The sequence below is a fragment of the Acanthopagrus latus genome, chromosome 8 (assembly GCF_904848185.1).
Source record: "Acanthopagrus latus isolate v.2019 chromosome 8, fAcaLat1.1, whole genome shotgun sequence".
NCBI lineage: Eukaryota > Metazoa > Chordata > Actinopteri > Spariformes > Sparidae > Acanthopagrus > Acanthopagrus latus.
Window position 1 is genome coordinate 1,722,982 of NC_051046.1, and position 15,255 is coordinate 1,738,236.

The 15,255-nt window shown below is 41.9% G+C and overlaps 2 protein-coding genes across 6 annotated transcripts in view; one reads left to right on the top strand and one right to left on the bottom strand.

The window, feature by feature from the left end:
- The first annotated feature begins 4,061 nt into the window (after positions 1-4,061).
- prr33 (proline rich 33) lies at positions 4,062-13,233 on the top strand. Of its 2 annotated transcripts, XM_037107645.1 has the most exons (4): positions 4,062-4,195; positions 4,554-4,601; positions 8,335-9,475; positions 9,530-13,233. In XM_037107645.1, exons 3-4 carry the CDS (start codon positions 8,350-8,352, stop codon positions 11,413-11,415), a joined length of 3,012 nt encoding a protein of 1,003 aa, XP_036963540.1. In that variant the 5' UTR covers positions 4,062-4,195; positions 4,554-4,601; positions 8,335-8,349; the 3' UTR covers positions 11,416-13,233. The 2 variants fall into 2 exon arrangements, with proteins under 2 accessions (XP_036963540.1, XP_036963539.1); XM_037107644.1 differs by having other exon boundaries at positions 4,063-4,195; positions 8,335-13,233.
- lsp1a (lymphocyte specific protein 1 a) overlaps positions 6,913-15,255 on the bottom strand; it is a 36,165-nt gene continuing 27,822 nt past the window's right edge. For all 4 annotated transcript variants that reach the window (XM_037107647.1, XM_037107648.1, XM_037107646.1 and 1 more), the window contains 3 exons: positions 13,756-13,842; positions 13,288-13,396; positions 6,913-7,583 (listed from right to left, as the gene is read on the bottom strand). In XM_037107647.1, the coding sequence (XP_036963542.1) occupies positions 7,564-7,583; positions 13,288-13,396; positions 13,756-13,842 (216 nt within the window). In that variant the 3' untranslated portion in view covers positions 6,913-7,563. The remainder of the gene's footprint in view (positions 7,584-13,287; positions 13,397-13,755; positions 13,843-15,255) is intronic.

Genomic DNA, 15,255 nt, shown 5'->3' on the forward strand with positions numbered 1-15,255 from the left:
ATTGTCAAATATTAAAGGAGCGCTGAAGAAACTGTTAATAAGAAGAGAAAGATCTTCATCATCTCAAACATCTCATCTAAATGACGACACAGTTTATACTGTGTTACTTTGTTTATATGTGGCGGACCCTGCCACCTCTCTAGCTTCAGTGTTCAGGGACCTTGTTTTCCTCTGGTATTTATAGTATAGTCGTAAATATAGTCCTGTGTGTGATGTGTATGTGACCGGTATTAAAGGGGCATCATGTCGTTCTGGAGAAGAAATCCAAATGCAGAATTTAACTATTCGTGGCAGGGTCCGCCACGTATAAACAAAGTAACACAGCATAAACTGTGTTGTCCTTTAAGGTCAGTTTGTTCAGTTTATTCAGTCGAGCAAACAAAGAGAGTTTGATTATTTTGTTTGTTTGTTTCTCTTCTCATTAACATTTATTCCCTGAAAACTACAGACTGCTCCTTTAATGAAGCTGACTGTGCAAATACAAAAATAGAAAATTCAAAAGTTAGAAAAAGAAAGAAAAAATTCCAGACGAAAGCAGACGCACGCAGCTGAAACTGAGGCAACAAAACAAAGAATCAATGATTGTAAAACTGAACAAACACGGAGAGATTAAAGTTTCTTCTCCAAAACTACAGAATGCTCCTTTAAATAAATGTTATGTCATGTTTCATGCTACAGTTCGATAATAGTTGTGTGATATCCAAAGTTACTAAATCAGATTTTCTCTACACGATTATGTTTTTGGCCGGTAAATGTGTGAGGACGTGTTGCGATCGTGGTTGTGAGCCTTTATTTTGGTTTTCAGATCCTCCTCAGGATCAGTTTGATCTGTTACTAATGTCTTTCAGTTTTGCTGTCAGTCAAAACGAGTTGCATCGTGAATCACTGAGCGGCTCCTCAGCTTGATTTATAATCCGGACCTGTGATAGAGGCGTCAGTCTGGATCCTTCTCCAGGATCCTGAGTGATCCTTGAGTGTCCTCCAGGTGGAGCTACAACAACAGAAAACAGAGCATCTCGGACACAGAAATGTGGGCGTGTCAAATGTTTTCATGTCACAGAAACACAAATAGACAAACGTCAGGCCCGAAGGCCCGCCGGGCTGATTCTATGGTTACAGTTTAACTGACCCGTCTACACTCACAAACCACAAACATGACATTTACTCCCAAACTGCACACTCACTCCTCAGAGCATGAATCAGAAGAAGAAGCCCTGAACCAAAGACACCACAGATAATATTATGAGAACCGTCCGGTCCATCATAAACCATCAGAACCAGCTGTGGCACCATCTTAACTCTGTAAACGACCTCTAACATCCTCTTGAGGAAACATGGGACTCACTGTTTGATCACACAAAACCCCAGAAATACTCGTGTAACCTGTCTGAGCGCTGGACATGTTGCCAGTGGACTCATTCGGATCATTCAGAACCTCCAGTGGATCTTTGTAACGCCCTGAAGGATCCCTAACACCCTCTGTAGGACTGCTGTAACATCTCAAGCACCACAAAGAACGTCCTACAAGCACCTACAGAACAAGAAATCTCACTAACATGACCCTGTGGCTGACGTTTACCTCCGTATCGACGCTCTTGAACTCTCTGAACATAAACACTCGGTAAAAACACGTCAGGAACAACACACAGATGCTTCAGTACCTCCACAACGCTCTTTCCGGGTCGAGGTGTGTTCCACGTGCTTCGGCATTAAGACGTACCTCCTATAGCTATTATCTCTGAAATGGTGCGTATACGAGATATTTTCAGTGACAGCTGGAGACATTTCCAGCGATCAGAACCGGCGATTTTATCACTGGAAGTCGGACCGTCTGCAGCCTCCATGGAGGAACCAGAACAGGTGTTTTAATACAAACCGCAATGTCTTCTACGACTAACCAGGTAATTTTCACAACGTTGTGATGAGAGAGGAATAGAAAATTCAACCTAAACAAAAGAAGTTGGGTCGTAAATAAATGTGCAGAACTAAGAGAGGTTTTGAAATGTTCGTACACGCCCACGAGTGCAGGATGAGTCATCAACCGTACAAACACATGGTACAATGATAACGACTCATCATGACATCAGAGTAAACAGCTTCATACACACAACAATCATGTTTAAAATCATTAATTCACACTTGTAGCAATGAGACATTATTGAAAAAGTGCCAACATAAAAGTGTTCAATCAATCTGACCTTTAAGTTTATAACATGTTATAATCGCTTATAATGTGTTATAATGTGATTATAAGTAAACTAATGAGTCCCTGTGTTGAAGGCAGTTCTAATACAGTACAAGTGTTCATTGTTTCCTTTAAGTTAAGTGAAGAAAATAAGAAAATATAGTTTATATAGACATCAGTGTGATAATTATAATTATGATAATACGGAGCTATTGGTGCATTATATCACATTATAAATACTTTTATAAAGTGTTATAATGAATTATAGACACTTTATCAAAAGTGTTACTATATTGGTAATATTTACTTTCTGTTATAACGCCAAACTTTACAAAGAAAAACCTTTAAAATACATTTTTGTGCAGATGTTCGGTCAGATTCTTGCACACAGATGAGATAAAGATTAAGACGGTTATTATTGAAAACGGTTAACGGGACGAGTTGGTTACGACATAAAACATGTAGCTGAAAAACTGAACTGACAGGAAACAAATTACACTGAGAAATAAAACATAGACATTGAAAATTATGAGATTTGATCTTCAATATTTTTGCTCCGTCACTGTTCTGCCTTCATTTCACATGAACATTAAAACACTGTGACAGTTTAACACCATGACGTTTGGCTTTAATTACACTTTAATTGGCAGATTTTCTGATTTAATAAAGTGTCAAATTAAATATAAATGAGAGCTTTTAGTTTTCCACACCTGATTACAACTTGTATCAATAGGAGTCCAGAGGAAATTTATAAAATAAACTCAGTGGAGTGGAAGAATAAAGGAGCAGAAAATGGAAATACTGAAGTAAAGAACCTCAAAACTGTGTTTAAGAACAGAAGTTGAGTACATTTTGACACTAAGATTTTAATTTTCATTGCAAATGAATATTGGTCACATCGGTCCTGAAAAACCCACATGGGTCAATTGGTACCAAACACAACCAGAGCTGAACCTCTTGAATCTCCTTCGTCTCTTCTGCAAACATAAATTGTGTCTTCTCGAGGCTCATATGTGACTTTTAAACCACTTTCATGTCAAATTGGAGTCATTGTAATTACGATAACAGGTCTAATTTCACAGTCTCCTTCATCGGCACCATGTTGTCGGTCGCTGTAGTCTGCTGTTTTTATCTGACACATTCTCGATTAGAAGAAACTGTATTAACCAGAGTGGTGTAAAAAAAAATGCTGCTTAGTTACAGCAACAGTTTGTAAATCTGCAGAGAGTTTTATTCCACGCAGGCGCAGAATGTACAACCTCACCGGTCACGGCTGAAGTCTTTGTGGTGCGTTCAAGTGCAGCTTCTTGGCTGAGACACAGTCGGATGTCATCGCAGCTCGTTGGAGCGTCGAGGCCTTAAACATCCTTCCCAACATACAGGACACATAGATTTACATCATGTATGGACGTTTCTATTTTCATACTTAAAGGGGGCAGAAATGGGCCTGAACACTGGATCCTGTGAGTAGGAACATGGCATCAGAACCTCTCAAATCTGGAGTTCCTCAGAGGAAGACCCTCAGAAACACAGATTATCTTACTGAGGGACCTCTATCAACCATCAGGGCTGTTTTAAATCCACCTGTGCTGGTGCAAGAACCCGTCGAGGATCCCAAAACCCATCAAAGAACTCAACAGAATTCGAACCCCATCATAATAACCCGCATCTCTTTTGTCAGGAGCCCCCTGTTGGTGCCCGGGTACATCCCTGACAGACCCCTGGGTGGCCCTCGGACCTCACTTTTAGAGCCCGGAGGAGGTGAAACCTAAGGCCTCGTGGCCTCTCGGCGCTGCGTCTCGCCTCGCTCTGCTGTCACGACGACGCTGCTGTCACTCTGAGCAGCTCACAGGGCTCAGGATTTATTTTTGGACTGCCATGGCGTCTGTTCCTTCCATTTGTAGGAAGGGGGGTCGAGTTGGGCTCAACATGAACCTGCCGTTCTGACACTCCGGGCTGGGACAAGCAGGCAGCAGCCGGCCGGCCGCCCCCTGAGCAGCAGTCGCACAGGTAAACACGCCACAATTACACCTTTTATTCTCCAGATAGAGAGCAGGGAAGCTGTAGGCGAGTGTGAGGGAGGCAGCTGCCGTCGAGCGCAGAGCCCCCCCCACCTCGGCAGCCGGAGATCAGAGTTTGAAGAGCTCAGGGAGTTTTTGTCTCTCGTCCTCTGTGAAGCACCAGCAGGGCTGAGCTAAGTGTTAGCCTCGCACTGAGCCTGCGCCACACTCCACTGTCATTTATCTGTCCTGGCATGACTGAACGATGAGCACGTTTTCAGCTGTAGCTTCCTGTTGTCTCATTGTTGGGAATAAAGTTTCATATTTTTCGTGGAGCCTGAATGAATGTTCTCTTCTGTTCTGTGAAGGGGAACCTGCCTGGAGCGCTTTGAACCCCAGCAACAAGTTTTGACCTGGTACGTTCCTTCTCTTTGCATCTAAACTCACTGTTTTGTTTTTGAGTGTGAAGCTTCATAACTGCACCTGCGGGGTAAATGACTTTTTGGGGCTGGATTCATTTACTTAAGGAGGCCATTGTGGACCAGTGTGGTTTTTTATTACACGGCTATTATTACCCTTTCCTCTTTTGAACTTGCATCCTGAAGGCGCTCCAAATACCGAGCCTACCAGAGCCTTAAAAGGAGGAGTGGGCTCTCGAGTGTCAGGCCGGCAGCAGGTTCAGGGAGGGATGTGGGCGGAGGGGGGGCTTTAAAACACAAGCAGCTCTGGCCTACATTTCACTGAGGTGACACACATAGTAAACTGAGGATATTAAACAGTTGTTTTTGCACAGATTGCATGATGTCAGTGATCCTGCGTAAACTCTTATGTCAAGCTCGGAGCTCGACACTAATGTTCCTGCAGCGTTTATTTTTAAAGAAAGAAGAGAAGAGTTGCATCGAGTCTCTCCGAGGCTCATTTTTGCCGTCCTTTTATGATAAATTCCCGTCCTCTCGTGTGATTGGGTAATCTCGGAGACAATATATTTGCGAGGCCCTATCAGGTAGTTACGAGGGGTGTGATGTCATGAGGTCAGATGCTTTGCATTCACTTTCACCCTTCTGCAGATATTTATACACGTCTATAAGCGTTTTTATGTGGGAAGAGACACGAGAGGATTCTGACTCGACAAAGATGTGATGATAAACGTTTGTTAACTCACAGAGAGGCGGACGAGCTCAGAGGACAGTGTCCGTTAGTAAAACACAAGTATAACGTGTTCAGGAGTTTGAAGCTAATGATGAACAAATCTGGAAATAAATCCAGAGGTATCACACCACAAACATGACAGATTTCCACGAGGATATTCATTTATTCTGCTGATTTTCTGTCCTCCACTCGCCAGACTTTCAAAATATTTACGTTTGATCATGGTCCCCAGAGGACGCATCGTAAAGATTTTATTGACCTCCAACCCTTTTCCCCGAGCGCCTTCACTGTGGCACGTTTTCCCAAATTTTAGACCAAAAACATCAAAATGAAAATGGTGATACTCTCTTAAACCCTTCTGATCATATTCCAGCTCCCCTGAGGATGAACTATTTGACCTTAAAGACTTTAGGATAAATAATCAGTTTGTTGTTTGTTGTGACTTTAATCCTGTTATACAGAAAAGTATTATTTTGAGGTCACAAATTGCCATTTTCTCACCATTCGTTGGACCCAAAATTGAAACTTTAATTGTTGTTATTGTAAACTTTTTGAGGATGGATTAATCAATTAATCAATCAGACTTTACTTGTAGCACTTGTCATATAAACTAAATGTACCACAAAGCGCTTCTCATTCAAAAAAATTAGTAGCTGAGGAACTGAAGGCAGATAAAGAAACAAATTAATGAAGTTTAATTAAAAGTAGGATTAAAATCATAAATGAACTTGACACCAGATGAGAACGGGACTAAAACCAAACAGCTACAGATTGTATAATTGATGCCCTGTGAAGCAACAGAGGTTCGGTTCGGTCCGATCTGCATCACAGCATTCTGATTTATTGTTCTGTGAAAGTGATGCAGCCTGTAAAAAGCCTGGAGTCTTAAAAAAGGAGTGATGAAGAAGCAGGTGATTGGCCGGCGTCCTCGCTGCCTTCAGGACTAAAATTAGGCCAAGTTAAAGTTTACAGGATCAGCTGCGAGGCGGTAACATCATCCAGGAGGAGTTCTGTTCTGGTCTCCTGCTGGTTTATCAGCTCTGATCTCTGCATTTAAGAACAGCCGTCATGCAAAAACGACGACTCGTCCTCTGTACGTGTGTGTGGATGTTGGGTTCCTGTTTTTATATGTGCATGAAAACCTCTTGAACTTAAAAGTATCAGATTTCTAAGTTTAAGGAATCCAGTCTCTTCTGCATTTCAAAAAACTTTTAAAATGTTCTTACTAAATGTTCTTGTAGAGTTAATCATTAGTTTGTTTTATGAATTGAATTATTGAAAGCCAAGCAGAAGTTGAATTTGAATCTTTAAACTCGATCAGAGTTAATTATCAACAAACATCTATAGACAGTCTGTTATCAGCGTGCTGTAGTTTGTATTCTGGCTGCAGACACCTCGACGTCTGAAATAAAATAAATTAAAAAATATCTGAGTATAACTCTCGACAGGAACTATTATTTGTTCTTGATAATCTACGATAATTGTGGACAATAACACAGCTGGAATCTCCACCGATGGGTTGCTTTGGTCTGGACCAAATGATTTATCACTTAACAAGGAATAAAAACAAAAACTCCAAAAAGTAGAAAATTATTTAATTTATTTAAGAAAAGAGGTTATGAACACAATCACAGATCTCAGGACTCGGGTATGAAGGGTAAAACATGTCTGCAGTGAAACAGAGACGGCTGATAAAAACTGAAGATCAAGTTTCTGCTTGATAAATGTTGAGATGTAACAGAAATCAATGTTCCCCGTTTAGATACGTGATCAACTCGAAGGTTCGTGTCTCAACTGTCTCAGATTGTTCTTGAGCCAAAGTTGAAGTGCAGAACATCTCATAGTGTAATCCATTAATTCTACATGATTTGGAAAATGTAAACTTTTTCTATTTTAAAAAGACCTTAAAGTTTCCCTACACACCATCACACGAGGACCAACCAGACATCCAGAATGATTCACCTAAATACTGCAGCAGAGGACAAAACACGAAACATTAAAGCTCAATGACAGATATATACACAATACAACAGGAACACGAGGTCGGAAAAATACAAAAGCAGACAGGAAATGGAACAAATATAGATGTTTGATGATCAGATGTTTTGGACTTGAGCTGTTGGTTTGTAGTTGTCCAACTGTGAAAGTCAGAAAAAGTGATTTATTGGATACAAATGAGATGTTGAGACTGTAACTGCTGCTGCTGCACGATGAAGCGACGACGCCTCGTCAGTAGTCGTGATATAAATCTGCAGAAGAACCAAAAAAGAAAATGTTAAAAATGTCTTTCTAACTGTGATTCCTTTATTCATGTTGAAAAGTTCAATAACGTCAAAGTTGGTAAAGTTTTCAACAAATTTGAGACTTTTTAGGTCCTAATGAAACTGAATTTAAAATGTATTTAACTTTAAAACTGAATATAAAAATGAAGCTGAAAAAGCAAAAGATTTTTAAAAATGTAAATTCAGTCATCGTCTCCTCCTCCAGTCAGGTGCCGCACTCTCCTAATCAGCTGAAGAAGCTGGAAACAACCAAAGTAAAATAAAATGGCTCCAAACAGTTTGTCCAGTGTATTTAAATTGTTTTGAAAAGATGTCATTTACACCCTTTTTTAAGCTGAGTATCATCATCATAGCCACTGAACTAAAAGTGTGGAATGTAACTTTTGTCTTTTCATATCAATTTTAAATTTCTGGACTTCCGAAGACTTTGATTATGCTGCCGAGCTGTGTGGAGCCATTTCATGTGTTATTCTTTTTTGGTTCATTTTAGAACAAGTCTGACAACTTAATGTTTACCTTCAACTTTGTCTAACTATGAACTTAAAGGTCTCTTTCATAAGAAAAGTAGATTTTTGAGTCTCGTTCCCAGCTCGTTAAATACGGACACTTCTGACCCGACACGTCTTGATGAGTTTGGACTAAGACTAAAAAACATTTCATTCTTGATGTATATTTTGATGACTCATGAATCTCCCTTTTCTGTATTTTCTCTCCGCAGGGTGCTGAGGCGCTCATGGCTGTCGCTTACGGTGCTGTTAACCAGCCGGGCCTGCTTTCCCAGCAGTACCCCCCTCCCCTGCTTCCCAAGCCCGGAAAGGACAATGTTAGACTCCAGAAGCTCCTCAAGAGAACCGCCAAGAAAAAGGCTTCCGCTCAAGCATCGCAGTCCGCCGCGCCCTTCCGCTCCAGCCTTTCCCCTGTGAACGAAGCAAGCCCTGACCTCGAGCACAGCGACCACTCGACGCCTCCCAAGACTCCAGAGACACCGTTCAGCCTCTCAGGCATCCATCAGGCTCCACGGTTCACCGTCAGGCCGCTGTATCAACATGTGGCCTCTCCTTACCCACAGCGTGCATCTTATGGCAGAGCAGCAAGGTTCTCACCTCAGACAGTGGCCATGCCGTCGTACTCTTACTCGCAGCATGTTACCACAGTTTCTTCATATTCTGCAACGGCCCACCTCACTGGAGTCTCACCAGCTTCAGGCGCCCAGCTGGCTGTACCCAAAATACCTCAGCCAGCTGTGTCTGCGCCTGAGGCAACAGCAGCAGCTGCTGAAGTGAGAAAACCAGCTGAAACTCATGCCGGTTTCAGACCTGCTGCAGCTGAAGCGACCCCACAGCCAAAACACAGTGTAGGTCCGACTCCTTACCAACTAACAGGGGGCCAAGCTGTGTATCGTCCTCTCACTGTGTTGACCCCGCTAGTCAAATCCAAAAGTCCACGTCCAACATTCAAAGCAACCGAACCTTCAAGATCACCCAAACCGATGTTTGATGTTCCTCAAATTAGGATGTACACGGCGAGCACATCATACTACGAGACATCCAGGACCCCACCGGTGTACGACTCAGCTGGATTAACTTCTATTGGCAGTACAGTGTCTTCAAGTAAAGCACCGACAGAAATGAAACAAGATCTGATACAGCCTCCTTTGTTGGGCACAGAGCCGCTGAGAAGGACACCGACTTTTGAAACCAAAAGAGGCACAACACCAACCACAGAGATGAGTACAATGACAACCCCGACATCTGAAATCAAAAGAGCAACCCCGACATCTGAAATCAAAAGAGCAACCCCGACATCTGAAGTCAAAAGAGCAACCCCGACATCTGAAGTCAAAAGAGCAACCCCGACATCTGAAGTCAAAAGAGCAACCCCGACATCTGAAGTCAAAAGAGCAACCCCAACATCTGAAGTCAGAGTCAAAACGCCAACAATTGAGTTCCAGTCTTCAAGAATTTCAGCAGGTCGGCCCAGAACCCCGGCGTACCATAAGACACGGGCGGCAACACCTGTATTTGAAATCTCAAGACCCAATCCTCTCTTGTTTGCAGTGTCGCCGATCACAGTGGAGCCAGAGAGGTCGAGATCACCCAAACCAGCGTCTGCTCCGAGCGGCTCATCTGCTTCCCAAAGCGTGAAGACGACTGCACCGGCAGAAATGATACCGAATGGGGACATTCATTCAGATGTGACGACTGCAGCCAAACCAATCCAGCAAAGTATTGCGAAGTCAAAGTCAGAGCCTGATCTGAGAGAAAAGATCCAGACTACATCAGCGCCGACTGGCCATCAGAGGCCCAAGACTCCAACTTATGAGGCCTCCCGACTTTTGTCCTCATCACCTGGATATAAAAGACCAAAGACTCCCACATATGGGACATCACCTTCTGGTGTTTCACCTGTAGCCTTCCAGAGACCGAAAACTCCAACACAGGTGGCTCAAAAATCAAAGTCTGGCTATCGTGGACTGACACCGGCTGAGTATGCAGCTTACGGAGGAATCAAAACGTTTGCTCCAGCGTTCGGTATCTCGAGTTCTCAGATTCAAACTGAAGAGGAGGTTAAAGCTTCAAAAGACGAGTCAGCAGAGTGTAAAACACCGAGCCAAGAACCAACTGTGAGACAATCACCAGCCGAGGTGACTAAAGCTAAAGAAACCCCCAAAGATGCCCCCACCCAGTCCATCCCTACTATTATTGTTTCACAAGCATCAGACACCTCAGGAACAAAAACACCAGAGACAAGCACAGTATCCAGTCATGTTGCAGTGAAACAAGACAAAACTGTGATTCAGGAGACACCAAAGGCTAAACCTCCAGCAGTCGTGGGGAAAATTCTGGGGAAGCCAAAGGTGGAAACACCAATTCAAGAAGTGTCCAAACCAAAGACAACAACTCCTGCAGCCAAACAGCCTCTGCCCAAAGGTGACGACCAGGATCCGCTGAAGGCAGTAAGAAAACTCTTGGGCAAAGATAAAGTCCAGACTGTCGAGCAGAAGATAGAAACTGAACCAAAAGCAGCCGTTTCAGATCAAAAAGCGCCAGTGAAACCTGAAGCTGCAACCAAGGCTAAAGCTGAAGTCTCAAAGCCGAGCGCTGCAGCACCTGCCGACTCAACAGGAAGTGAAGACAAGACAAAGGACAAGAAAGAAGAATCGGCAGTTAAATCTACACCCGAGAAACAGGAGGATGAATCCCTACCCGCAGCCGAACCCCTCCTTAAAGCCTTTCAAAAGCCGAAGGGGATGAAATCTAAAATGAGCGGTTGGTCCCGACTCAAGAAGCACATGGTGGTGGAGCAGGAGGAGCCCAAATTTCCAGAGGTATCGGCAACCGAGCAGGACCAGAAGAGCACAGAGAAAAAGGGAGACGAGGCGGCCGGCGAGAAGGTCGGCGAGAAGGTCGGCGAGAAGGTCGGCGAGAAGGCCGACGCTCAGCTCGAGAACCAAAGCCAAGACGCTCCCAAGGCAACGAAGATGTGGGACGCCGTCCTCTTCCAAATGTTTTCCACCAAAGAGAACATCATGCACCAGATCGAGTTAAGCAAAAGCGAGGAGGAGAAGGGAACTGAGAAGGAGACGCAGGACGAGCTGACAGATATACCTTCATTTGCGTACCGGCTGCCTGTGCTGCTGTTTAGTCCAAAGTTTGACGCGAAAAAGCTTAAAGAGGCAGCTTCGAGGCCGGTGACGAAAATCTCAACAGTTTTTGAAATGGGTCTGATTGGGCGGAAAGGCAAAGACGAGGAACCAAAAGACTTTAACAGAAAGGCACGGGGGTTCACCGCTACTTAAGCTAATATACATATAAATATATAAATATAATATAATATAAATCGCCAAGACGAAAATGTAAAGAAAAAAAAGTTGTGTTAATGTTTAATGTACAGGTGCAGACGTGTTAGCAACAGGAGTAATGTACAGGTCAGGAGTCAAAGTCTCTGTTGATCAAATGTAGTTTGTGTTAGAAAACCCGGTTTGAACTTTATATACTTGACAAATGCTTTGTGGTGCATTCGTGTGACTGGTTGTCTGGACGTTAAATGTTTGTGGATTAGCTGGACAGAGAGCTGCATTTGTCTTAAAGTCATTCAGACGCCACTTCAGATTAAAAGCGTTTTTGTTTTAAGTAATTTCAGAGCTTCTCGTTTGTTTTTCTTTCATCACATGTTCACGATGGATATAATTTGTAGAGGTAGAAGTTTCGGGTCGGACGGATTTAGTTATTTATTTTGAAAAAGTTAAATTAAATAATCTGTATTTTTTTAGACAGAGAAAATGATTTTAAGACAAATCATTTGTGATTTAAATATCCAGTTTTATTCAAAATGGTGCTACTTGCCTCAGGGTAAGACCTCTCACTAGATAATGGATGCGTCTTCTTTAGGCCGTAGCTGGTTAGGTTTTTGTGATTGAACTTTCTTAAAGTCACAATGAAACAACATTTTCCAAAGCGTCTTCATTTCACCTCCTTTCTGTTCAAACAGGAAGCGTAACGAGACGGATCAGTCGAAGGAAAACACCAGTCGGATGTCAGAGACGTTGGATAGCAGCGGGACAGACGAGGGAGATCAGGGAATTTTATTTATCGTTTGATCGAAATAGTGACGAGCGACTGCAAATTAATGAATAAATCTACAGTTTATGAGCGTTTCAGTCAGTTTGATCACTACCTCACTGAAAAGATAGTAAAAACTAGAAAGCATCAAATTATAACAAGCTTCATGTTTCAAAAACCCAAAAGTTTTACTTCAGTATTAAAATTATATTAATTACACGTATTTATAAAACTGAATACTCTGGATCCGATATTCAGCATTTTTCTGATTATCATAATGTTACTGTATGATGTGATAAAAAAAATTACAATATTTTATCTTATCAAAATATCAAGATATATATATATATATATATATTTTGTGTGTTATGATATTTAGGCCTTTTTGCCCTCATGTCTCTATTTTAATAATACATTGAACTCTAAGCTGCTGACAAAATGACTTCATTGTGACTTGAAGATGGCCGCTGAGATTAAAGCTTCTGTAAGTTGATGGAGACGAGCGATGAAGAGCGGCCTCCGCCATGATGGAGGCCGGTGGGGTCGAAGGTCTGGAGACACGGACGGGTTTGAACTTCTTTCTTCTAGTTTTACTTTTGTTTTTGTTTTTTTCTATTGTTGTTTCTAAGTCGTTTGTAACGTGTGTGCTGGAGTTACAGATTCAAGTTTGGAAAACACGTCAACATAAGCGGGAAGATTTCCTGTGAACCTGAGGACACTTTCAAAATAAATGTGCAGAGTTTCCTTCAATCACTTGTTTTTTTTGTTTTTGTTTCCTGTTTCAACACGAAGCAGCAGGTAAAAGATGTTTCAGCTCCTGAGGGGAAAGTTCTGGAAGAAAACGATCTGTGTGACTCTTCATAATAATTAAACGTCAGATTAATGGATCTGGACTGTGGACTGAAAATCACATAGTAGATTATTGGATTGGGGTTGATCCAGTCTGAAGAAAAACATTATGAAAACTGGCTTTAGTATCTAAATTTTGGATTAATCTGACGAACAAACAATTTAACACTGACGATTTAAAAAAGAAAATAAAGACGTAAAGTCGACGTGTTAAGTACAGCTTCTTCTTCTTCTTCTTCACTTCCTGTCTGTGATCTTACCAGACTTTCCGTTGGTGAACTCTTGACTGTCCTCGTCGTCAACGGGGATCTTCTCATATTTTCCGTGACCAGTGACGACAAATTTGTACTTTTTACCAACTGCTGAGGTCTGAAGAGCGAAACAGAGACAACGTTTGTTCACTCTGATGTGTCCGAGAGAAACTGACATCTGTTAATACGTCTGAATCATCGTCACTTCTTTACTGTTTTAGGTGATATAATAATAATAATAATAATAATAATAATAATAATAATAATAATAATAATAATAATAATAATAATAATGCCATACGATGATTCTCAGAGTCAAAGACATGGTGGCAAAAACATCAAAATCAAATGTACAACAAGCAAAACATTCATTATATTACAGACTAAAATTATAATAAAATCATAAACGATAAATTGTGAGTCACAAATAAAGGTGTGTGTGTGTGTGTGTGTGTGTGTGTGTGTGTGTGTGCTCACCTTGGATCTCTGCCCGGTTCGACCCGACGAGTCTCTGATCCCCTCCCACATGTTCTTCTTCTGCATCACGTCTCCGGGCTTCACGTCCTGACGAATCAAATCAATCATGAATCAGTAATCAATACTAACACGGTTGATATTTTCGGGTTAAGTATGTTTTATGTTTCAGAGGTTAACAATCTTTTGTTGGTGTGTTAAGTTGGAGTCAGGCCGTGGTTAGCCTAGCTTAGCATAAAGACTGTAAACAAAGGGAAACAGCTAGCCTGGCTCGGTCCAAAGTTCAGGAATCGATTTGCAAACAGCTCTTTTATCTTTGTTCGTTTGACCTGCAGAAATGTGAGAACACAGTTTGTGGTTTCGGGTTGAGTTTCGTGCTGGAACTATTTACTGTCCGTGATCCAGGAACCAGAAAAAAAAGGGTCATTACGTCACTGAATGTTGACTGTGTGACAGACGGAGTAAAACACTAAAACCCAACACTTGCACCTCGAATGACCTCTGATGAAGAAATGCCTCCAGAGAGAAGCTCAACACCTGATTTTTAAAAATAACATTGTGACCTAACGGAGTCGATTTGAGCGGCTGAGACTTCAGGAGCGTTTTCCCCAAAACAAAATCCAGAGACGAACAATGTGGCGACACATAAATCTGAGGTTAACCTCCTCTCTGAAGTGTGTTCTCTCATTTTCTTCATCAGAAGCCAGATGACGTACAGATGTTGGGTTTTAATGTGTTTCACCAAGAATCTCCCGTAGGCTTCAATACAACTGACACCACAGTCTGACACCAAAGCAAGATGTGGTGATGTAATTAACTTTTCTTCTTTCTTCGGTTCCTTGTTCATGATGTTCAGCTTCCTGAAGTCTCCTGTCATCACAGTGAGGCTGCCAGGTTTGACATCATCATGCCTGACCAGAAATCAGAACCTAAACCCGGTACTTGTGGTCCAACTCTGGCAACCCACACAGAACAAAATTACTGGGTGGATGAAACCTGTTTGTTTGTCAGAAACAGTTCATGCAGCGTTCACTGTCAGAGCTTCTGTTTCTCACAAGATTTAAACTTCTATTCTGACTTTTCATGGCGATACATAACAATTAGTTTGTTCTTCGACTGAAAACCTAAAGTAACTTTTAATTAATTTCTAAATATTTTTCCATTGATCTGATTTGAAACAGTTCAATTAAAGGTTTGTTTCTGATCCTCCTTCTGTCACAGAAACAATATTTTTCCAAGTATCAAGGAGAAGATGTTGCTGTATCGTCTTCCTCCACAAGAGGGAAACCTCACATAACAAACTTTTTAAGCTGCACCTGAACGCACCACAACACTGAAGGAGAAGAAGTACTCAGCCTGTTTATTTTACGTCGCTGTGTTGGTACTTTTACTCAAATCCTGGATTCATTTATTCTGCTCGGAGACTTTGAGGAAACGAGTGGACAGAGGATGAAGACGGAGAGCAGAAGGACTTCAGCACGTATCCGGTTGTGTTTGTGACTC

What these genes read in the sequence shown, in the direction of transcription:
- prr33 (XM_037107644.1), top strand. Translation starts at nt 8,350, where the DNA reads ATGGCTGTCGCTTACGGTGCTGTTAACCAGCCGGGCCTGCTTTCCCAG.